This window comes from Toxorhynchites rutilus, chromosome 2, assembly GCF_029784135.1.
Source record: "Toxorhynchites rutilus septentrionalis strain SRP chromosome 2, ASM2978413v1, whole genome shotgun sequence".
NCBI classification, from domain to species: Eukaryota; Metazoa; Arthropoda; class Insecta; order Diptera; family Culicidae; genus Toxorhynchites; species Toxorhynchites rutilus.
This window is the reverse complement of record NC_073745.1, coordinates 221,183,899-221,209,359: the sequence shown is the minus strand read 5'-3', so window position 1 is coordinate 221,209,359 and position 25,461 is coordinate 221,183,899. Positions and strand designations below refer to the sequence as shown.

The window sequence follows — 25,461 nt, the reverse complement described above, 5'->3', positions numbered from 1 at the left end:
TCTCTAAATCAACGATAGTCCTACGTCACCCTTGCGGTTATACCATAGATATAACCCACTTCCTGTTTTATGAAATAGTTTTCATGTTAATAACTCTTTTAACTACAAACAGATTTGGATGGTTTGAAGATTCGTCTGATATACTACGATTTTAAAGTCAAAAATTGTGTAATATATTCTGCTTTCGCTACGGCAAACCGTTAGCATCTGTTCTGTGACCATGAGGAACGGACACTCGAAACGGTTTGCTTCAGATCGCATTCTGAGAATATTAATAAAGCAAACTCGGTGTAAGCATTGACAATTCAGTCTCGCTTCAGCCAGCGAGCAGACAATAGCCTTCCATAATCTTGAGAGTCAACTTCAAATGTTTTCAAACTGCCTAAAAGGCCAACTTTTAACTTCTGAATGCTTGTGTGACCGTGATATCATAAGTCTTGGAGGCTGTTGTTACAGCCCAGTCCGAACGCATAAAAAGATAACACATATTTATTTTTCGACACTTTATTCATCCTAAGACAGTACAAAAAACCCTTAATCACTATAAAAAACACAAAACAAGCATAATGCCGTACCTGAAAGCAAACACAATTATTAATTATCTATCCAGATGAATACTAATTGTCACTTACCTTTTCATTGCCGACGGATACCTGGAAATAATTTTCAACGATAATTATATTTTAATTAAAGTGCACACAATTGTGCTGTACATACTTACCTATAGCAGCTCACAAAACACAAAAAAAACAACATAACAGAACAACATCTGAACAATCATGTAAACAATAACATCCCAATCGTCACGGTATAGGGAACGCATGGAAATGAATCCGCTATACAAAGCGTATTTTTTATAGCAAACATTCGAGAAGGAACACGACCAAAGAATTAATAGTAATTCAACCGACCATATAAATAGGGCACGAAATGTTAAGAACAGTCAGTCTCAAATAAACATCATCGATCAGTAAAGTTCAACCTCTTGACTTTATTTGATATAATCTTTTTTCATTCATCGGGTAGCCAGTCTATCCTCATCTCAACACTCTGGAACTCCGCTTAGAACCTATCTGGGCGGGGGCAGCTGTGATCTTGCACCTCTTCAAATTACGCCTATCACTACCGTTGTTCGTGCGCTGCTCTTCTCTCCACGTATTCTACACGGTCATGTTCAACATCACATTTCGGGCAGAGACGGGAAGATACTTTCTAACGGAGAGATATTCTCTGAAGCAGCCATAATCTGACAGGAACTGAGTTTTATAATGGTTCACTTTGTTCGGATTTGCGGTTTGGAATTTTCGCAGCAGTTTTGTTTGTAACAGCTCAAAACTGTAAATAGTTTTATTTCAAACGGTTATAATAAAAAACAACAAATTAAGTACATATTAAATGCTCACATTTTTTTTGTCTAAGAACCAGAAAATCAAACTATGTTTCAACTTAAATTATTCAAAAGGATCTAGCTCCTAAAATAATGAATTTTAGTAATTTCATTTTCAAAAATCACCAATCAATTCAACTTTCCACTAATTCCAAATTTAACAAATTTGTTTCATTTACGCTCCTATTATAATTACTGATTTATTTCACTTTAGTCCTTTAACCCACTTTCATCCAACTAATGTCTTCAACTTCCTGAAACTTTTTGATTTCACCCTATTATAGTTTCCGACTCAATGCCTCGTATAGACCCTTTTCTTCTAAAATTAAAATACTTTCTATCTCCCACTTCATTCGACTATTCTTCAGTTCTTCATCTGTCTCTATCTATGTGCCATAAACACTTTTCTGTTGCTTCACGCGCAAGCATCCTGGTCCATAATAACTCCGACAAGGGGATTCGGTGCATGGATGGCTAACACACTTCTTCCTGTTTTCTGTCCATCCAGTTCTGGAGAACCGTTATGAATTGGTGTGTCTATCTTCGATGTTCTCCGCCATAACCCTTTCCTGCTGCCATTTGACATCCGCCTCCGCTCTCAACATTTTTCGTGTTCTTCTGGTTTCCCTTCGCTTGTAAAACTCGCTGTCCTCCGCTAGAGTCGTTATGCCCATGGGGATCATTCCGGCGAGAACACAAACAAGCATCGACGAGATGGTCCCATATACACTTATGACTCGCCACCAACCAGTCTAAGCCATGGTATCTTAATATTGACGAAGATACGATTGCCTCTTGCTGCTGCCAGGTTTATTTGGCAGGATTTTTTTTTATCCCTTTTGTTTATTTTAGGCTCATTAGCATTTTAGCTGAAACAGAGCCGAATTTTATTCGTGTACATGTCACTTGTTTATCATATCTATAATTAGCACATTGCACAGTTGCCTTTTTTTCGGCGTTAGATTGTTCCTGTTTATACCATTGCATATGGTACACATTTGCACAGTAGCCATTTAGGCGTGATTTAGTTCGCTGTGTTAATTCCATTTGCCACCATTCCTCAGATATAGTCAACGTGATGATTGAAGTTCAGACGATCGTCGATCAACATTCCCAGATACTGTACACCACACCTCGAGACAATGATATGTTCTTCGATGAGGACTTCTACCCGCAGTATAGATTTGCAGTAGCTCACTAACAGCACTTCAGTTTTGTGATGTATGGATCTGGAGCTTTGCCCCTTTCATCGAACTACTGATCGTTTCTATTGCCTCAGTTGGCATCGTTTACTCTTTCTGGAGTGTCTCGCTGATTACCGTTGATACCGATTTCCTCTCCGCTTCTGTTTGAGTAGAAGCATCTTAGACATTCCTTTCCGGAAAACGAACTGCATTTTTGGCAATCCGTGATCGCTCTCCATGCTTTTCGTTACTATCGTCAGAATAATTCTCTCAAATATTATCCTAACGGTGAAAAATCTATCAAACACATAGGGGATATCAGGGTAAACAGCGATACCCTAAGGATTCCCACATATTTCCAAGATCTACCGTGTTTCTTCGACATCAAATCGTTAGAGAACCTTTCTTCAACCATTCATGAACCATTCTACATTACCTGTTGATCATTTTATGAGTAGAACTCGAATTTTGATAGAGTATAAAAATTGAAGTTTCCAGGTGAAATAAATGGGAGTGCGGAAGTTGTAGTGCACCCGTGGCCGAGTGGTTAGCGTCTCACATTATCAGGCCGGGTGTTCGGGTTCGGTTCCCGTTCTGGCCGGGGGATTTTTCGTCAAAGAAATTTCTTTCGACTTGCACTGTGGTCACGCGTATTCTAGAGCTTGCCCCTCGGAATACAATCAAGGCGTGTTATTTGGCTTAAGAAATCTCAACTAAGTATTAATAAATGACGCTAGTTAATGCATACGTTGGGACGTCAAAAGTTCCACATGGAACGTTAATGCCATTCAAGAAATGGGAGTGCGGGTGAGGTCGACACCCTGTCAAGTAAAATCTACACCTTTGAAGAAACGAATGAAAACTTGCTACAATAAGAGGCTATCTATATACTATGTGGACACTCTAAGAGGGAAGAGGGGTGATAGTTACAAATCGTATGTGTATTTGTGAGATTGCTCAGATTTTAAATGATAAAAAAGCAAGTGTAGTGTAGAAAGTGTAGAAAACACGTGTTATTTCGTGATCCATCCGTAACAGACGAAACGCGAAACACGAGAAAACTCGTGAGCGATCCGCAATGTGTTTTTTGCGTTTGCGTTTTTTTAAAGGATTTAAATATATGAGACTCGAGTATAAACCGTTTTTTTCCCGGGAGATGTTCTAACGATATGTTGTTCGGTCCTATACGGTGATTGAACCATAATTTGTGTGATAAAAACTGAGCAAAAAACCTTCATGGCATAAGTGAAAAAATTTAACTTTCCCTCCCCCAATTTCAATCTCAAAGCCACCCTATGAGGAATACGCTAGCCCGGAAAAAGGAAGCCCAATTGCATAAGACGCACACAAAATCACGACCTTTCTCAATGCGAAGCGCGTGTTCCTCGCATCACAATCAAAAGTACAATGAGTGCCTGAGAGAGAGAGAGCGAGCGGAGCTCTCGTTACCACCACCCCCATCGAGTGGCTCAATTGGGTTACCATCTATCGATTGAGCCACAAAGAATACACACGTTCTTGTCACTCCTTCCTCCCCACTACTAGCCTGGTCCAATGCAGGTCCGATGATGGCAAACTTCCTTGCCACGTTCAAGGATGCATGCCAGCCAACACAACACGGCGCGCACTCGGCGATAAAGTTTTCCATTGCGCTTTGTTTTCTCACGATAGTGATAATGTAGTCCTGCGAGCGCTTTTTAATTGCGTCACAAAGTGGCGATGTCAAGGATGGCGTGTGGCGCGTTTGCTTGGCTCGACAAAACAAAGCGATATTGTTGTCTGCGTCGGATGAAACCGCGCGTCATTCCCGATAATGTTTTCCCCAGTTACTTATTCGGTGTTGTATCTAACCCCATTTCTTGCGGTGCAGGATTACGCTTTTACTAATAATAATTTGTTTTTTCTCTCTTTCTTTTTCATATACTCTGTTCTCTGAAATGAACTACTTTACTTCCGAACACTGTACATATTCTGCCAACTTGGAAACTACTAAAAGGTGCAAGAGCTACGACATGTCTCCTATGGGAACATTAAGGTATCTATCCTGGCTATTGCTAACGAGCATTATCCTTAACACCCAGCCCCTGAGTATTCCCCCACAACTAAGAATCGGTTTTCCACCCCTTCTAATATTTCGCAGATTTTCAAAGACAGTGACTTTTACTATCTGGACGGTTCGGAACCGGCCCAGTCCAACTGGATGCGATATGTCGCGTCCGCCTATAGCTTTTCCGTGATGAATCTGGTTGCCTGCCAGCACCAGGAGCACATCTACTTCTACACCATCCGGGACATTATGCCCAACGAAGAGCTGATGGTGTGGTACTGTCGGGACTTTGCAAAGCGGCTCGGATACGACATCGATCCGGAGCGGGCAACCTACTCGATCTGTAGGGAGGAAACGCTGAAGAAAACCTACGCCACAATCACGAAGGCACCCGTCCCACCGGAGGTTGCCTACAGTCACGTGAAACACGTGATGGGTCTGTACCTGCCTGCAATCCGAAATGCCCCGACGCCGAGTCCATCGCCTCCCGCAGCGACACCGGTCACGACTGTGGTCGTCCCGTCCAAGCACCAGATCCATCAGACGGTACTGCGGGAACCGAGAAGCTCAATTGAAGTTCGTGATCGGTCCCCGATCAGGATTGTGATCCAGGAGCAGAGTCCCCTGCGGGAAAGTGCAAAAGAGGTGGATGCCGATTCACCGATCTCCCAGAATGGGAAGGAAGCTCACTACGAGCACCAGCTGACGCCAAACGATGGCTCGGTGAGGTCCGACGAGGGATACCACAGCAATGGGTATCATGAGGATGGATTTACGCCACCGGAGGACTCCAGCGATAGTGAGAGTGAGCACAACTACGTTTTGGATTGCTCAAAAAAGGCAATCGCGCCGAAGGAAACCAGTGTGAGTCAGAAGATGGAAGTTTGTGATAAAAATGAGTACCGAAAGGTGAAGATGAAGATGCCATTGAAGTATGAGTTCAAAAACAACAAGAACTTTAAAGCTGAGAAAGAAGAGGTCGTAGAGGAGGAAGAAGTGGCTTCTACGCGGGAGGTCACACCTGCAACCAGCACTGTGCTTGTGTTGGATACCTCACCGGAAGCGGTTGTACCTCTGACCAAAACATACTACGAAGCGGAGACCTCCACGTCCCCTGCAACCTTTATCCGGTACACACCTCCAAGCTCAAGTATTCTCGAGACAATACTCACCGGCAGCCGACCTCAGGTAGATGATCCTCTACAGAGGCAGCCCAATGCTACACCACCTCCAACCTCACCCACAGAGATGGCCTATTCGTACAAAAAATCACAACGATATGGGAATGTGTGTAGTCCAGACTCTAGCTCCCAGAATCCGGTTGAATCCAGTGAGAATGCGCTTCAGGTGATACAGGAAGCGAAGATGAACCACAGCGTCGAGCAACGTGAATCTCAATCTCCAACGATTGTCTACAAATCCGAGTACAGACCGCACTCACCTCATCCATACGAACCCCCAACGCACGATTACTCCATCTATCCCTCCCAGAGTAGCACCGTCATCAACAGTGCTTCCAGTTCGACATACTCGCCACCGCTTAACGGTGGTCACTACGAGAGACTGACAACGCATACAATCCAGTCGCCTAGCGGGTTCATACAGCTGCAGCCCAAAGGTCAGCTACCACTGGGTCATCCCCTTATGCAACCTCTTCCCCCGCTAACGCACATGTCGCCTGGACGAGGCTCACCCCCCAGCAGTCTTAGTCCCGATGGTGGGTCGTACTCCCGATGTGGCAGCCCAATGAGTCCCGGAAGTCCCGGCTCCCGGGGCTACCGAAGCCTGCCATATCCGCTGCGTAAACGAGATGGGAAGATGCATTACGAGTGCAACGTATGCAGCAAGACGTTTGGTCAGCTGTCCAATCTTAAGGTCCACCTGCGCACCCATTCCGGCGAGCGACCCTTCAAGTGTAACGTTTGTACCAAATCCTTCACTCAACTTGCCCACCTGCAAAAGCACCATCTAGTGCACACTGGCGAGAAACCACACCAATGTGATATCTGCAAGAAGCGCTTCTCCTCCACGTCCAACCTGAAGACCCACCTGAGGCTACACAGCGGCCAGAAGCCGTACGCGTGCGACCTATGTCCCCAGAAGTTTACCCAATTTGTGCACCTCAAGCTGCACAAACGACTGCACACCAATGACCGGCCGTACGTGTGCCAAGGTTGTGATAAGAAGTACATTAGCGCCTCGGGTCTGCGAACACACTGGAAGACGACCAGCTGCAAGCCAAATAATCTGGAGGAAGAACTAGCCCTAGCTGCCGCCGCTACCTCTGAGTGTATAGGTATGTTTCGTGTAAGAGAAAAAACGGTAATATTATATCTTTTGACGATTTTCTTCTCTCACAGATAAAGACCAATCGGAGACTGACCAGAGGGACTACTATGATATGCAACATATGAGTCACCCAGCAGGAATGGGCCAGCCTCAGCTTCGGCATGGTAGTGGCCATGGTTCCCCTCCTATGCTCAGTATGCCCCCACAACCTCACACGGGTCCACCACCGCCAATGCATTCGAGCCATCTTATGCAGGGTCATCTGGGTCCGGAACCGGTTATACAGAAAGTGGGCAAGATCCAGTACCCTTCGTCCAGTCATCAGAGTAATAACAACAACAACAACCCCAGCGTACTGAACGGCAACGTGATCAATGGTGGACCCCATTTGCAATACCTCGGAAGTCCCTTCTCGACGCAGGGTGCTCCGACGCATCAGCAAACACCACCTCCGCCGCCACCGATCCATCACCACCATCACGCCCCACAGCAGCCCTCCGCTGTGGTTGGCCCCGATCCAACCAACAGGCCTAGCGTGATCGAATCAAACCAACCGATGGTCATCGAGTGTACGTAGCTTCAACTCAATGGTCCGCCGGGAGGACCTCCAGTCCAGTTCCCAGATGGTGCTACCATCTGGCGACAGGACAGTGTAATTCGCGTGCTCGGCTGAATGCGGTAGTGACACACACAAACAAAACAAGTTGAGTAACAACCTACTTGCAAAACAATGATCTTTTTTCGCGCGTAAGATTTAAGGATTAAATAACTGTGAATACTAGTTTTAAGGTGTTACAGACGTAAAACAACACACACAGCTAGCTTTTAAGAGAACTATAAATTTATATATTTATTTTTTACCTATTATCACGGTAGAGAAGTGAATCAGCGAAAGGGAGATAAACTATTTTTAAGTGTTCTTAAAATCTACTAATTATACGAACGCTAGTGCAGCTTGTCATTTTTCATGAAAAAGTAGAAGGAACAAGCTTTTTGACAGCGCAGGCAGACCCTAGTTGTTTGTTTTTGTTGGCTTCTATTTTTCGGTGCCACACGTGTAAATATAGGCGGTAACAAAATGGCGATACGAAATTGGACCATATGTGTATATTTGGCAGGTCGGCAATTTAGGGCTTTTGTGTTGTCAATTTTCGTTGTGTTTGAATTTTTACGGATAGAAGAACGGGGTTGAACTGGAGTGTACAGTGACTTAGTAGATATGTGACGCTTGTTAGAGTTGAGTGTTGAATGTTGAATGTTAGGACAATTGCGAAAGTGAGATTCACTAGAGAGAGAGAGAGAGGTAGAACGGTGAACATTATTACACGAGCAACAGACTGATATTTTTTTCCTTATTACACCTAGGCAAAAATACGATACGAATAGTGAGGAATCGAGAACAAAAAACTGAAACAAATTTGGCAAATAAGATGGGAAAAAATTAAGATATTTTGTTTTTTTTAATAGTATGTAATTGTAGAATTGAAATGCTCAGAGAGGAGAATGCGGGCTGTAGGGTGTAAAACGTAATTGGATGTGTGTAATGGGTGGAATGTGTTGGAATTAATTTATAATCGGTTTGCGGTTTCCCGAACTGCACCGAAATTGATAATCAAATGTCCAAGTTGCTGTTAAAGCTCGTTTCCACCGGAAATGTGTTGGCAGTGAACCATTCGATGTCTGTCAAGCTGGTAGATCTCGAATCGATTCCCGAAGTAAATGTTTTACTTAAGGTGGCCGTACACTGTTTGCCCGGAGGTCAAATATTTGATATATTTTGACAGATAAAGTTTGATTTGATATTTGTACAAACACTATTTTGTTTGCCACTCTTAAATATTCAACAGTGTTAAACAATGTCAAACACCGAACATGGATAAAATCGACTGAAATATTCAAGGTAACCTAACCATGTACCGACAGGTTCGAAGAACAGACTAAAAAAGTATTCGAGGCATCCAAAAATTGAATATTTGCTTGTTGTGTTTTGTGTAGCATATATTTGATCAGTACACGTCGACCAAATTTTATCTGTCAAAAAGAGTCAAATATTTGGCTTCAGTCAAACAGTGTATGAGCACCCTTACAAGACAGATTACGAGTTTGGAAAGTAATTTCTACTAGAGGATTATCTCATAATGAGGCAATACTGCACTGAATAACAAGGTTAAATTGCAGCACACGGAAGTACTAGTAATTGATTCCGTTTATAAAAAAATGTGATCTTCAACGAAAAAGCGAGCTCAATCAAAATAATTGAATACAATTTTGGGTCATTCAAAAATAGTCCGCAAATGTTTGTTAAATTTTGAATTAAATTCTGCTTTACTAAGAATCAATTTATCGTTTTTTAATCTGTCCTGTTGTGAGCGGTAGAGCTCTGAATTGATCGTTGGACCTTTCAGTAACACCTCATAATGAACGACTTTCTTCTCATCACATTCACAGCATCACCTTATTTGGCGTCAATCCAGGCTTTGAAATGATGGTTTGCGATGCTCACCTCATAATTTTTTTTTCTAACGCTGTTTTTGTGCGTTGACTTTCTCTTGACTCTGTTTGCATGCCGGTTTTGCTCGACCAGTTACAATATGTCATCAACTTTTCCAGTGAATGGCCGACCATGTCAATAATTAGCAGCAAAAAATGTTCTTTCATTTTCAAATCGATATGTATATCTTCCGACACGATCGGTGAATTACCAAACATTGTTTACTAAACAAGTAATCTGAATTGTCATCTTCAAGGTACGTGTGAGTTTGACACAATTGGATTAGTGTTGCCCCTTATATGTCGCCATCTAGTGACAAATAACCGCGGATACTTTTTAAATTATCCAAGCCTTCATTTGTCGTTTTTCTCGTTTCGTATGGAAGCTGCACAATTTTCCTATCTTTCAGGTGATTTATCAGCACCTCGCCGAAGAAATTCGTTGTGTTTTGAGCCAAACTAGTCATCGATCCATTTTCTCGCTGCTCAGCGAGCGCGTTTCCCATCGATGAAAATAAATTCTTATCGGATGCAGCCAAATCTGGTGAATGAGCCATCTGTGGTAGTTGATAGCAATCGAGGAGTTCTACTGTTTCCCTGGCCGGTTTTGCTCGGTATGAAGGAGCGTTTTTATCAAGAAAAACCACTTTGTGATCCCTTCTCTGTCATTTTTATAAAATTTCCTAATGCGATGCACAAAATCCGTCATTTTCAAGATTTAATTTTTGAAATGTTGTGGCTGCATAAAACTTCTGGTATTTTTTTGACGTGGGACTACGTCTAACCGTAGTAAAGGGGGGGGGGGGTGGTTCAAATGAAAACATAAACACAGAACATGCAAGAAAAAATGAAAGATTCCGAGTACTTATAACTCGAACATTTCTTACTGTATCGGAAAGATGTTTGCATCAATTGATAGGGAATATTTCTACGCATCTATCGCAATTAATAAAATGTTATTTTTCATTAAATAAACAATTGAATAACTGTAAAATGTTAAGTGTTTTCTAAACGCCCTAACTACCTCGTTTTGATTGGCCCGATTTACGGTTTCCCCAACAAAGCCATCATAACCAAGCAGCCTTGGGGAATCGGCATTGCAAATACATGGAAGTATGGAGATTCTTGTTCTCACCGAAATGTGTTCCCTAAAACAGAATTCAAAACCAAGCAGTGTTGGAGAAATCGGCATTGCAAACACATGAAAGTCGGGGGTATTTTTGTTCCGACTGAAATGTATTTCCCTAACAAATCCATGGAGCATGGGGAAATTGGTATTGCAAATTAATGCAAGTCGAGGGTATTTTTTGTTCCGACCGCAATGTGTTTTCCCAACACATATTTCAGAACCAAGGTGTATGGGGGAATTGGCATTGCAAATTCATGCAGGTCGGGGGTATTTTTGTTCCGACTGAAATGTGTTTCCCTAACACAGACTTTAAATCTAAGGAGCGTGGGGAAATCGGTTTTGCTAATAAATGCAAACTGCGAGTACTTTTGTACTCGCTTGCCTTTGTGCAGACTAGAATATGTTTCCTTAACACGGTCTTCTCAACTTAGGAACCTGGGAAAATCTAGCAGACATTAGAGGCGAATGAACTGAAAAGTTTAAAACCTCTCTAATTCATTATCAGTCATCAGTCAGTCAGCAGATATTAGAGGCCAATGAACTTTCAAGTTTAAAGGCTCTATAATATAAAAAGTATAAGTTGAAGTTGTTGATTCATGCAAGCAGGGGTACTTTCCTCACCCGCATGTTTTTTGCACTCCGAAATGTGTTTTCCTAACACGGATTACAAAAACGGGTACGAATACAACGCTTTGGCTCGGTTATTCAAGATTGCAGTGAAGGATATGCCTTCATATTTTCTGCTCACTGAATTTCTGGTACTGAGTGCCTGAAGTTCTTCAAATCAAGCAAATTCGCGGTTCGAGAAGTACGTGCACATGAGAGATGCAAAGTTCAGAGGAAAATGGAAAATAAAATAATCGTTTGATAATTCTTCCGTTCACATATTCTGTCCTAGGCATCATACCAAACGTGAAAGGACTGTCATTAACTTTACTTGTAACGAAGAACATAATCTATCACAATTTTGACCTTACATGACATTACTTTAAACTCTTTACTCACAAAGCAAATATATTAAATTCGATTGAATTGGGAAATTGTTTAGTTCAATCAAAAATTTAATCAATACAAACAAATGATTGCTAAGCTGAGCTAGTCCCACGTCAATTTTGCGGTTATATCATAGCTATAACCCACCCATTTTTTTCTGATAGCTTTTCTGTTGATCATTTGTCTGTTAGAACCAAGGGATTGCTAAGATGGCCGCCTTTCTGTAGACAGCATAGAAACTCACGAGCATAGAACTCATAACCTGAAATTAAAAACGAAGTGCTCCTGTAGCAGTGATTTTAATTACAAATCGTCAAGAAAGTTTCCGGATGGGTATCCAAACATAACTTGCCAAAGAAAACTATCCAACGTATTCAAATATTAACATATATGACTCCAAAGAGTAAACAATACGTGAGCCCCCTGAGCGCTAGTCCTGTTTTATGCTGCCTACGCGATAGGGTTGCCAGAGCCCCGGCTGGAACAGCTTCCAACGAATTTGGACTAGTTTTTGAACGTCACTTTATTCTGGGATTTCCTAAAAACTATTTAGGCTTCATGGTGATGTATATTCAATGAGCACAAAAACTAAAAAAGATGGGAAAATAACCAAATCTGCCGAAATTCGTGAACATTCGTCTATATATGATAATATGAAGGATAAGTCGATTGCGAATAACTTGTTGTCACAAATGAGCCTTTCAAAGGTGCTGTCGAATTATTTGATTTATGAGTAGCTACATCTCATAAAAATTTTGTTTTATTAGCAACAGCGCGTAGTCGTGCATAATCTGTCAAAGCTGAACCCTCAGTTTCGGTAATCATTTCATCATCGGTCTTAAATTTCTTGCCAGCGAGCATTCTCTTCAGGTCTGCGAACAGAAAATAGTCACTGGGGGCCAGATCTGGAGAATACGGTGGATGCGGAAGCAATTCGAAGCCCAATTCATGCAATTTTGCCATCGTTTTCATTGATTTGTGATTTTTCCATTTTTTTTTGTCACAATAACAAAAGTTGCTTCAATCTCAATGCTGTAACTCACGAAACAATCGACCGATTGCTGTCACATTTTGACACGTATCCATTGAAAGATGGTGCTTCGTGATAGTCAAGATGGAGTCGCCATCTAGACGTCAACCTTATGAACTTTTCAGCCGAACTGTTGATATGGCAATATAAGATAATATGAGTGAGCGAATCAAGATTCACATTGCAAATAAGCTCACAATAAAACTTTTCGCGTACTTTGCCACATACTCGGCCTAGACCGAGAAAGATATATACATGCAGCTTATGTTCTCCTTTTCACTCTTCGAAAACACTTTCCAATATCATTTTATAATGAGGTGTAACATTATAACGCCTTTGCGCAACAGCACTGGTAGCTATATGGATAGCGTGGTCGTGTGAAACAGCTTTGCATTCCAGCCGGCCTTGGTTTGATCCCCATTGACGTCGCATGGACTTTTTTCTGGCACAATCCCAAATGAAATGAGAAAAGGAAAAGAGATGTCTGCTCCCATACATACAAACCTTTTTTAAGCTTTTCAAACAGCTCCTTATTTGCGCATTTGACCCTCCGGCACACAAAAACGCATTATTTATACCAAAGATGAATTGTTTTCAGTCAACCCTAGTTTGGGTGTAATCTTCTGGTATTGAAGCTCACGTCTTGGCGATAGCAGCCTCCGAAGAAGCGACACTTGAGTTGAGTATACACAACCCTTAGGCTCAACCTACATCCACATTGAATTGTCGAAAGGGCTCAAATCAGGACTGCTTGGAGGTCAAACATCTTTTGGCTGAAATAACATGTTCTCCTTCAGCCAGGTATGGATCCGTTTAGAGATATGACATGGTGTTCACTCTTATTGTAAAACAATATTCTCGTGTTAAGGTGAAGGTGGAAGCTAGCCACAAATGGTTGCCACAATGGCGCTCATTTCTTTCATCTCCCTCCCTTACCCCTCGCCAGAAAATCAATAATTTTGCGAAACAGTGTGAAGAAAATGATCGTTTGCACACACTTCCCACTAAGTAATATTAACCAAAATCTACTCGCCAAATATTCAATTTTCATCTGCCGTCGCAATGTATAGTGAAAAACGTCGTAAAACTCGAGCTAGTGCTCTGAAAGTTAACTCTTCATTTTTCGATTTTCCGCAATGGTTTTGTTTGTATTGGTGACAACATCTTTATTTTTTTCGACTCTGATGCCAGACAACATCATTGAAACGGATATAAAAACCACTCGATAACAAGTTATTCCTGAGTCATAGCGTTTCATGTCATGAAAATCAATAAAATAAAATGGTGTTGATATCAATACAATTATTATTTTTACGTTCAACTTGAACATTGGTTAAGAAAATTGCATTGCAGAGCTCGGAACACTGCCACGTCTGCCCATGCTTTCAAAAATAGTAAACGGAAAAATATTACATTCAATCAAAATTCCTCGGGCAACGAAGAGAAGGGTTAAGGCTCCCCAACGTGAGTATGTGAAAACAATACGATCAACGAAGGAAAATATTGAGGAATTATCAATATCGAGTTACTGTGCGGAAGAACTTGTTGATAACAAAAGAGCCCTAATTCGCTTGTGTTATAAATTTGCTCATGTTACGCTCAGAATATTACTTCATATGCAAATACAGCTTCTATATATATATTTCTTTTTGCAATTGTTCATACATTTAATTTCAGTATTGAATTGTTGTTTTTTCAAATGTATTCTAAGACTTGAGTCCTCGAAGCGCCACACAGTCTGATAAGTGAATTGATCTATTTACGTACAAAGATCAAAACAAGCGAAACAAATTACTCCTTTCTCACAAACACTTTTACCCCATTTTTACACGTGGTTTTACCAATACTACTACAAAGGATTGCTTCCATATTTAGTGTGATATTTGATGATATACTTTTAATTTTCGCATGCAGTGGAACATCCTTAGTTTATAGGGGAGCAATATACTTATCCTTTCGAGAATTGGATACCGGATCAACTGCGAACACGAAGATCGGCTGCTCCTTTTTCAACTGACACGGCAATCGTTTTGAGCGCTAATCTCGCAGTACTTTGATCCGTTCCGTTATCAAATATCGCGTCATCTTTGACCAATCGATGCATGGGTGGATTTCGAGATTTAGCTTTCTCTGGTTTCCGGATTGATCTTACTAGATTTCACTTCACTTTGTCCTTGACCGATTTTAGCACATACGTATCTATAAATAGATCTATGATGATGCACTGATGTACAAATGGTAACGGAAGGGGTCAAGTCTGACGAAAAAGGCGCAGGCGGTAGTTGATCCCAACTGTTTCCCTGTCCAATCTTGCTCGGTGTGACGGGGCATTGTCATCAAGAAAAATCACATTGTGATGCATTTTTGGATGCTCCGGTGTCTTCTTTCTGTTGCGGTTTTGCCGTGAGGTGGATGTAGCCGATTGAACATGGTCAAAAAAATAATCTTTTGCGCTTAGGATTCTTGACTTATATCCACTTTTCATTTCCAGTCGCGCTTCAATACAGAAATTACTTTCTTTTGTACCTGGCAAGCATAATGTCACAATTACTTTTCCGGTTTTATTGGTGTCTGTCGGCCAAATTTTGTGGAATTCATCGTACAACTTTTAAGATCTTTCCCGTTTGCAACCAGGGGTCTGCATAGTCATAGTCAACTGAGGATAGTCAGCTGACTATCTGACTGACTATATCCGTATTCAGTTAGTATTGACTTTCGGCACCTTCACGCAAATTCTCCGCCAAAACGACTAAACAGTCAGTCGGGCGTTTAGTCGCTATCTCCCTCTACCGACTCGACTAAATCATTTCATTCTTCCCAGTCAAATTGTCCTCATTACATTTCGAAGTGATTTCCCCAGATGTATGACACGATTATCGCTATCTCACTCTACCTACCGTCACCGCCTATTTCACTATCCCTCTGCTGTAAAAGTTCATCATCGACATCACGATATGTCAGATGGTGGTAAATTGGTAATTCGCGATAACGTCGACGTCTGGTGGCGACTTCAAGTTTGAGTCATAATTTGGGTCCCAAAATCGTTAGTGTAATCTCTACCAGATTAGAAGACACGAAGCCGGTTTTCAAATTTTAAAATTTGAATGAAAATTTTCACATTATGTTATTTAATTATTAGAAACACGTATTTCTGACTTTCATTCAACCATATGGTCATACAATTCCAACATTGTTGCTAATTTTTTTCTTTATAATATAAAGTTGTCTTCATAAACATTTTTCGTATGAGACTTTTTCCCCACCTGCATACAAAAATGTTTTTAATTTAAACAGAATACTAATTTGAGATGGGAAAGCTAATTTTCATTCATAATTTTAATTTTGAAAACGTTCACTCCGACTGAAAACCAGCTGTTCTTTGACGCTCCCCTGAACTAGTAAACGAAGCTCACTGCCGTCAACGCGGATCGCTGTTTTGAAGAAAACAAATACTTCTGACGTGTGAGATGTTGGCATCAAAAACATGGCGGGTGCCATACGGCTGGATTTCCCCAAAACGAATTCGTTCCTCTCTTTCTCTCTCCCATGTACCTGTGCATGCATCGATGTTTGAGTTCAACGTGGTTTGACATACGCTACAGGTGAGCTAGATTCTTTTGTATCGTACACGAAAATTACTCACACGTATAAAATAGCGAGCATTGTGTGTGTGTGCGCTATTTACTAATACTAACGCGAGGACCTTTCTAGCATACTGTCTAAGCTCGTTGGTTTGTTTCACGATGAGTAGACAATAAACCGTCCATTGATGGGGTAACTTTTTTTTGCATCAGAAATCATGTTTTCGTTCCTCCTTATATGAACGTAAAAATAAGATTGCGTACGCGGGTATAAATTTCGTTCCTAGGGGAGTAGAAATGTCGATTGAAGTCAGTTGAATGAAGAGACAGATTTGAATGCATTAGTCGAGTCAGTTAAAATAACCACTGACTGGACTAGTTCACCAGTCATCCTCGCTAGTCAACGCTAGTCAATTCATTTTCTAGTCGAGTCACTTTTTGTTGTGGGCGACTGCCGAAGCAGTTCTAGTCGAAGCGTAGCTACTAAGAGTAGAGTCTTTTTTTCACCTTCGAAGATTTCGGGCCCTGTTTGCAACAGTCAATTCGTCTGTGAGTTTCACCATCGTGTTCGTTCAAGAAAGTTCAAGAAAGAAAGTTCCCAAGTGTACGTACTCCTCGGATATGCTTGGTAGAATCTGATGAATTTTGGGAACTCAGTTTCGATGCTGTCATAGCTGGTTGTCCTTTCAGGTTTATGGATAATTCAGTCAACTTTTGATGGCACCGACGGTGGAGGTCGGCGTTAGAAATCGAATTGTCTGGCCATCGAACGCGGATGATTATCCCAGGCAACGATTACCGACCATTAGATCTGGCTTGAGCACCATTTTTTTCGGAGACCTTCAATGGCACACCGAGTTTTCCTGGTCCGTGCGACTTTATCTGTCTCGATCACCATCTAGCGTAAACTGGTTACTAAGATATAGAAAAGTTTCAGCCTTCTCAATCTGCTGCTCATACACCATGAAACTGGAGGAATTATTTATAAATTTTTGTCCAATTACTTGGGGTTTGTGATTTTGACCATGAGCCTTGCTGCCTCGGAGCCTTCGAGGTGGTCACCAAACTAGCTCTACATATGGATCCACATTCGGTAAGGGTTCCCTTCTTGGAAATTTTCACTAAAGTCACAGTCGGCCAGAAAAGTTGCGGTTTTCTAGATATCGTTAGAGAGTTGATCCACATAATATTCTTATGATGCTGGATCAGTTTTAACCATCTCAGCAGTATTGTAATCGATTCCTCGCGCGTTGTTGAAGTTCATGCTTTTGATAACGACTTCACTTTTAAGACACGGAAGGGCTGATTGAAGTGTTCAGCTCAACGCTTGAGCTGATATGTACAATCTGTCAATACTGACCTGTCTTTTTATGGCATTCTGGCATTTGTCCTGACATCATTAAAGCAGCGAGAAATGTCCTACAACAATCGGATATCACCATTGGCGACAGCTCTTTCATCCTCCTCGACTAGGGAGTTTATCCAGGCTCTCTTGTCCCGTATATAAACAGTTTTATCGTCTTCTTCAGTTCGGCGTATCGTTGGTGGTTAGCTGCTTTAGCCGATCTGGCACACGCCTTCCCAATACCGGATAGAGACTCTCTCCGTTCGATCCTCCTGGTTTCATCCATCCCCTCCTCGCACTTCGCAGCTTACTGAGAGTTCTATCACTCGTAGTGACAAAGCCTTTCTGAAAGCTTGTCCATTGTTCTTCGTCCACGTTCTATTGACTGGTAATTCCCAGGCTCTGGATTCAAGTTGCTCGGCGTAAGCCCTGTCCTACTTCTCTTGGATTGTCCAGCTTGCGGATATTGTAATAACGAGATGGTGATCAGATGAATTGTCGGCACTACTCTTATTGCGGACATCAAGAAGGCTCATTCTTCACTCTCGGATGATCCAAATGTGGTCAATTTGGTTTTCTGTTCCTTCCCGGGAAACCCAAGAGCGCTGATTGACGACTTCGTTATGGGGTGCGCTTTCTTTCGAATGCCAAAGTATGGCAGGGCTTGGTCGAATGTTGTCTTATGTTTTCCATTGTTCAAACAACGAACTTCGCTCAGTCGCACGATGTAGAGCTTTAGGCGGCTTACTTCCCTAGCTAGTTGAGCCAGCTTATCCTGTTGGGCAAGCGTCAGTGCGTCACATGTTCTGATTCGTTTCCATGTTGTTTGGACTGCTCATCCTGGAGATTTGACACATCGAGGTGGGCTAAGCGCTTGTGAAGACGTCAACTCTCCTCTCAAAAGTAGTATTGGAGCTATTATGGCATTTTATGAATATCGTGTAGAACCCACTGCGCGTTCCACCGCACTCACCTACATTCCTACTGCTTGTTCGGGGGTGATAATACCTAACCTTCGTATCTAGAAGCCGTTCGGCTATCTATAACCCGCGAACCTGTCAAGTACCGTATAATTGGACTCTTGTACGTTGTTATATGTTAACTACGTCGCGGGCAGATCCATCGAACATGCTTACAGTAAATATCCACATACAAACGATAAGTTTCTGGTAAAATTTCCTTTTTATTAGGATTTTGATTTTCAATTCGATCAAATTACTCGTCGGTTATATTTCAAACATATGTCACACTCAGCATTTGACAGCTGACACAAAGTACTATCGAATACAAGTTTCTCAATACACACCCCAAAAGCGGTGATACTCGCGAACCTCTGGGAAGAAGGGGAGTGATAGTCTCACACCCAATATTTTTTTTTTTTTTTGTAGATGCATATTCTATACCAGGGGTTTTCAAATGGTGCCCGCGGGAAATTTGTGCTCCGCGAAGTTATAGCAAATGCTCCCACTTGAAAACCCTCCTTGAGAAAAACATTCTTTAATTTAATTTCACTGGGCATATAGTGATTTATCTTGTTTACTCCGGGTCAGATGTCGTGTAACTAAGATGCGTAACGGAAATTGAGTTGTTTCCTGTTGGGAAATGGCAATGCAAATAAAATTTGTTCTATTGATTGAAAAATTCAGGTGCTCCGTCAAAATGTTTTGCCATAAAAAGTCCTCTGCAATAAAAAAAAATCTGACAACCCCCGTTCTATACGGTAATCGTTCGATAACTGGGCGAACGTTAACTGGGCAGTTACAGCAGCAATTTGTAAATAGTTGATGTCATATTCAATTTGAAGATTTGCCCTGAGGGACATTCGAAGGTAATTTGGAAGGTTATGAAAATTGACATTATTTTCGCATAAAAAAACTTCACAGAAAAATAATTTCCCCAAATTATTTATCATACATGTCGTTTTGCATTGAGTGTGACAGTTAGAAAGCAGTTCAGTTAAAGTTCAGTTCAGTTATCGAATCGATTTTTACCCAATTTATCCTTTTTCACGATCAACGCAAATCAAACAATTATTTGAATTTCCCCTTTTTTTTCGACGTTTTACATGTAGATCCAGTTAGCAAGCGAATATCGATAACTGGGATGTATTTCTCGCCCAGTTACCAAACGAATAGTCTATTTACTTGTTATATCAGTCCTAGATTGTCTCCAAAACATTGTAATGTTGTGGCAGCATAAGAACATCAATTACCCAAGGAAAAAAAACAATTCATTTCATCAATTACATCACAATACCTTCTACAAACATGCCCACTACAAAGTCCGCAAAAGTTTAATTCTCAAATGGTCCATATGGAAGAAAGTAGCGAAACGATACGCATAACTCCATCGGAAGCGAATGCTAAACAGCGGAGTGGAAACTCCTTCATCGGGGGGCACGCTTCCATCGCTTTGCGATGAAGCCTGCTGCTTTTGTACATTTTGAAAGTTGTGAGAGAGCGAATCCAGATACAAGTTATTACTATTAATACTAAAAAGAAGAAAAAAGGAAAGAAAACAGTAACAGTGGTAAACAGATACAACAAATAACAAAAAAAAACAAAACAACTGAATAATATATATAACATTTAAAGTTAGCTGAAGATCGGTGCTTTTTCAGAAACAAGGGAAGAACTTGAAAAATCTACATTATTTATAGGTTTTTCGAACAAAAGTTTAACTCTTTATCTCAGATTTAAGGATAACCAAGTACATTTAATGAAAACACTCGTAATAAGATTGCAACAAAAGAAGATATTTTAAAATAAACAGAAATAAGGAGAAAGGGGTGGAAGAAAAAAAACAGTGGATGCAAAAACAATAGCGGATAGTTGAGAGAGGAATGACAAAAAAAAACCCGAAGGAACAATTTACGGTGGCCAAAATGAATCCAAAAAATAAACAATGATACTACAACTACAATTTACCCAGTTGACTCAGATTTGCTACCCAAAACAGACTAAACACGATGTAGACCGCTCCAAGTTCCAAAGTAGCAGTTTAGCTTCAGTTTTTGACTCCTATCGAATCCACGATATCTCAAACAAAACAAAAAACAAAAATCGTATAACGATTGTGACCAGGAAAAACAGAGAGAGAGAGAGAAAAAAAGAAAAAATAGCACAAAAACCATAGTTTTAAGGCCACACACCACATCTAAGGGATAAGATTTATGAAACCCACGGTCGGAGCCTTCCGTGAGCATCAGCAGTTCGTTGTTAATTTTTTACGTCGTGTATTGAGATGCAATAATCTGTGCAAAGCCTAATCAGACTAGGGAGCGAAAAGAATGTTTACCCCACCGTTTTGTTTGTACCTTTCTGCGACCCGACCCGAATTTTCGTTGGTTGAAACCTATTGCGTTTTTTTTTTGTTCACGTAGCTCTTTTCGCAGCAGTTTCGAGGCTCATACGTAAAAGTGATGTCTGTTATCCTTATTAGTTTTGTTTGTATGTTGTAGTCCGCGGAGAAGAAGAAGAAAAAAATGTGTACTGTGTACATTGGAGAGATGAAACAAAAAAGAAACGTGTAATAAATAAAAAGTTTTCTAACGAAAATAATTGCAGAACAAAAAAAATAATCAAATGTTTTATTTGAAAGCGACACAATACTCGGAACAATCGAGTAGCAACCGCGCCGTAGGAAAAGTAGTAGCATGTTGACAATTTTACAAAATTTCGCTCTGTTGTGTTTTTGCTTGTTGGAAACGAGGACTGAATTTCCGGACGCTTGCAAGTTTTTTCTAAGCGCTGTCAAAATCAAGGAATCTAGTTGCAATCAATGTTAGCGTTAATTTAATTTCTGTGTCCAGCAAATATTAGTAATAAAAGCCAAACCAAGAAACAATTTGTAATCGCTCGTAAGAAAATTACTGTGAGAGAAGAGCATTGACTGATTAAACATAGTGGAATAGCGCAAATTGAAGAACGCTCTGATTAGTTTTAACCGTTGGCGTGGCAGTTTTTAGTTGAATGTCTTTGTCAAATTATGGCGAACAAACATTGTCAAAAAAAAAATGAGTCATCAGATTTAGGAACAAAAACAAAGATTGGAATTGCTGGTTTTTAGGGAGGAAAAATTATTGAATCCATTAGGCGCGAAGCAGTGTACATAGGAAACTTTTGTATTGGAAGTTTATGCTAAACTACGATAAGATAACATCATGCAGTAAACAACACACACACAGACACACCTGCGAATAATAATTCTAGGAAGCATCATTAGCTTGTAGGAACCAAACAGTACTGAATTTGTATAAACTTGAATACTAACTACAGCAAGTAATCTTTAAAATAACAGTTTAAAACAAAATACGATAATAACTATTGAAGCGGCAAAGCTATGGACGAATTCTTTATAAAAATATGAAAAATATCATTGAAATTGATTGGTTTCAAATTGCTGGAAAAAATATCCGAACGTCTCCCAAATATGTATAAAATATTGTTTTGTGTCCACCAAGCTCCAAGTTTTACAGCCCAGCTCACTTGAGTTGGCGGATGCGTTTTGAAATGTCTTCGGTCTTCAAATTCTCGTTATAATCTATCACATAACGGTTGTTGGTACGAATTCCCTTATGTTATCCTTGAACCGATTCGCATCTTTAAAAAAAAAACACACAAAAATTGCGAATTAATAAATTGGTGTGTTGTGTCGTTTCCGATTGTGAACTGATCAATTGGTGTCTACCATTCCTGGTTAGTTCATAGGGAAGAATAGATTCATGTTATAAAAAAGATTGTCGAATTTTTATTATAGAGCAATTCCACGCCAAACCAACCGGTCGTTAACCCAGCCCTGCCTGTTTTTTTTAAACTTGATACTTATGATGGAAACTACCTAAAATCACAAATTTCATTATCATATGACCAATTTCAGTTACGACTGATTTTTTAAAAGGATGTATTCAAAACATTGATGTTTCTTTCAAAAACCCCAGTGGCTTATATCTGTGATATAATCGCAAGGTGGACGTAGGATTACTGCTGGAATGGTAATCATTTGTTTGAAGCATATTCTTGGACATTTTATCATTTGACAAAAATGATTACCATACCATTTCGTTGAGCCGAAACAGAATTATTAACACTCAAAGGAAAATTGTAAGGGGTTGTATCTGGGACACGACCGCATATTTTCAACGTAGAACTACGCAATTATATTATGCAATCCACTTGTGTACCACTTCGAATATTAGTTTAGAATGCATCGAAATTTTTGTAATAGATTATGTTCTTCGTTACAAATAAATTTGATGAACGTCCTTTTACGTTGGATATGATGCCTAGGACTTCCAAAATATGCGAATGGAAGAATTGTGAGACGATAATTGTATTTTACATTTCCCTCTGAAAATATTGCACATCTAGTGTTTACGTAGTTCTCGAACGACGAGAGTTCATTCACCTCTAGTATCTGAAATGACGATTTTCCCAGGCTTCTTAGCAGGGCCCTAAATCTTCGAAGGTGAAAAATGAGGACCGACTCTACTCTCAGCAGCTTCGCTTCGACTAGAACTGCTTCGGCAGTCGCCCACAACAAAAAGTGACTCGACTAGAAAATGAATTGATTAGCGTTGACTAGCGAGGATGATTGGTGAACTAGTCCAGTCAGTGGTTATTTTAACTGACTCGACTAATGAATACAAATCTGCCTCTTCATTCAACTGACTTCAATCCACACTTCCATTTCCCCCTGACACTAATTCATACCCGCGTACGCAATATTATTTTACGTCCATATAAGGAGGAACGAAAACATGATTTCTGATGCAAAGAAAAAGTTACCCCACCAATGGACGGTTTTTTGTCTACCCATCGTGAACTCAAACCAACGAACTTAGACATTTATCAAGTATAATATTAAGGTACTCGCGTTATTATTAGTTAGTATTATGCGTGCAAAATAGCGCACACACACTGCACGTTATTTTATACGTGTAAGTAATTTTCGTGTACGATACAAAAGAATCTAGCTCACCTGTAGCGTATGTCAAACCACGTTGAACTCAAACATCGATGCATGCACATGTACATGGGAGAGAGAAAGAGAGGAACGAATTCATTTTGGGGGAAGTCACTTCAAAATGCAGTGAGGACAATTTGACTGGGAAAAATGAAATGATATAGTCGAGTCAGTAGAGGGAGATAGCGACTAAACGCCCGATTGACTTGTTCAGTCGTTTTAATTGTGATAAACGCGTATAATTATTTCCTATCAATTGATTTAAACATCTTTCCGATCTGAAATGCTCGAGTTATAAGCATTCGAAATACGGGTATGGTTAGCACACAAATCGGCAAAACTAATCTTAGAGGATTTCCGATTCGATTGATATGCAAATCATGAGAATTTGTTCACAGTAAAAATAGTTATTAACGTTAACTTTATTAAATAAAAACGTGACCTGTTTTCTGATTTGGCACCCTTCCTGAAAGACGTAGTTCTACGTCAAAAATAGATTGCTCTTCGTAAGTACTCACCACAAATAATACCCTCTTTCCCACTAATTCTTCGTCTTCTTAGATGGCACTAACGTTCCAGTGGAACTTTTGCCTTTTCAACGTAGCATTACTTGCGACATTTTAATTAGTAGTACTTAGTTGAAATTTTTATGCCGAAAAACACGCCTTGAATGTATTTTGGAGTGGCAGGGCTCTAGGATACACGTGACCACAGTGCAAGTCGGAAGAAATTTTCTTTGACGAAAAATCTCACGGCCAGAACGGAATCGAACCCGAACACCCGGCATGATAATGTGTGACGCTAACCACTCGGCCACAGTTGATCTGTGCGACAACTTCAAATTGACAGTTTTGAATACTGGGGAAGCAACCAGAATAGCCAACCCTCCTGCACGGGCAAGCATGCTAGACATATCTCTATGCTCTTCTTCGTTATCCCTGGATTGCATGTGGAAGGTAATCCAAGATCCCCACGGTAGTGATCACCTACCAATAATTTTATCGATCGCTAATGAATCAAGCTCTCGTGAGTCAGTCAATATTTCGTATGACCTCACGAAGAATATTGACTGGAGAACATTTGCGGAAATAATATCTGAAGCAATTGTTTCAATGCATGAACTTCCTCCACTCGAAGATTATAACTTTATATCGAGTTTGATTTACGAAAGCGCACTTCAAGCTCAAAAGAAACGTGTACCGGCTACCACTTTCCGACGTCGTCCTCCATCACTTTGGTGGGACAAGGAGTGTTCAAAGGTCTACCTTGAAAAATCATCCGCTTTCAAAAAATTCAGGAAAACTGGATTAGTGGAATGGTTTCTAAAGTACCAAGCTCTAGAAGCCAAACTAAAAGGTTTGATTAAAGCAAAAAAGCGTGGATATTGGCGGAAGTTCGTCAATGGTTTGTCAAGGGAGACCGCTATGAGCACTCTTTGGAATACGGCTAGGAAAATGCGTGGCTGGAACCATACAAACGAAAGTGAGGAATACTCTGACCGTTGGATTTTTAACTTTGCAAGGAAGGTTTGCCCCGACACCGCTCCTGCACAATACGTCGTACGCGACATTCCACTTCAAAGCGATTATGAGAATTTTTCGATGGTGGAATTCTCAATTGCTCTTCTCTCATGTAACAATTCAGCTCCGGGGTCGGACAAGATTAAATTCAACTTGTTGAAGAATCTTCCCGACTTGGCAAAACAGCGTTTGCTGAACTTGTTCAACAAGTTTCTGGAGCTGACTATTGTCCCGCATGACTGGAGACAAGTGAGAGTGATAGCCATACGGAAACCCAACAAGCCGGCTTGCGATCACAACTCGTATAGGCCGATTGCAATGTTATCCTGTATTCGTAAATTGTTAGAGAAAATGATTCTACTTCGTTTGGACAAGTGGGTCGAAACGAACAATTTGCTGTCAAATACGCAGTTTGGCTTCCGCCGAGGTAGAGGGACAAATGATTGTCTTGCGCTGCTATCTTCTGAAATCCAAATCACAAAGAACAAATGGCTTCCGTTTT

At 40.6% G+C, this 25,461-nt stretch overlaps 1 protein-coding gene across 9 annotated transcripts in view; it reads left to right on the top strand.

Annotated features, from left to right (window-relative positions):
• The window catches only part of LOC129771630 (PR domain zinc finger protein 1), a 131,984-nt gene extending 110,126 nt beyond the window's left edge, over positions 1-21,858 (top strand). For 8 of the 9 annotated variants that reach the window (XM_055775476.1, XM_055775478.1, XM_055775479.1 and 5 more), the window contains 3 exons: positions 4,568-4,606; positions 4,712-6,914; positions 6,979-21,858. In XM_055775476.1, coding sequence (XP_055631451.1) covers positions 4,568-4,606; positions 4,712-6,914; positions 6,979-7,484 — 2,748 coding nt within the window. In that variant the 3' untranslated portion in view covers positions 7,485-21,858. The remainder of the gene's footprint in view (positions 1-4,567; positions 4,607-4,711; positions 6,915-6,978) is intronic. The other variant, XM_055775484.1, reaches the window with a different exon arrangement.
• Positions 21,859-25,461: the final 3,603 nt, after the last annotated feature.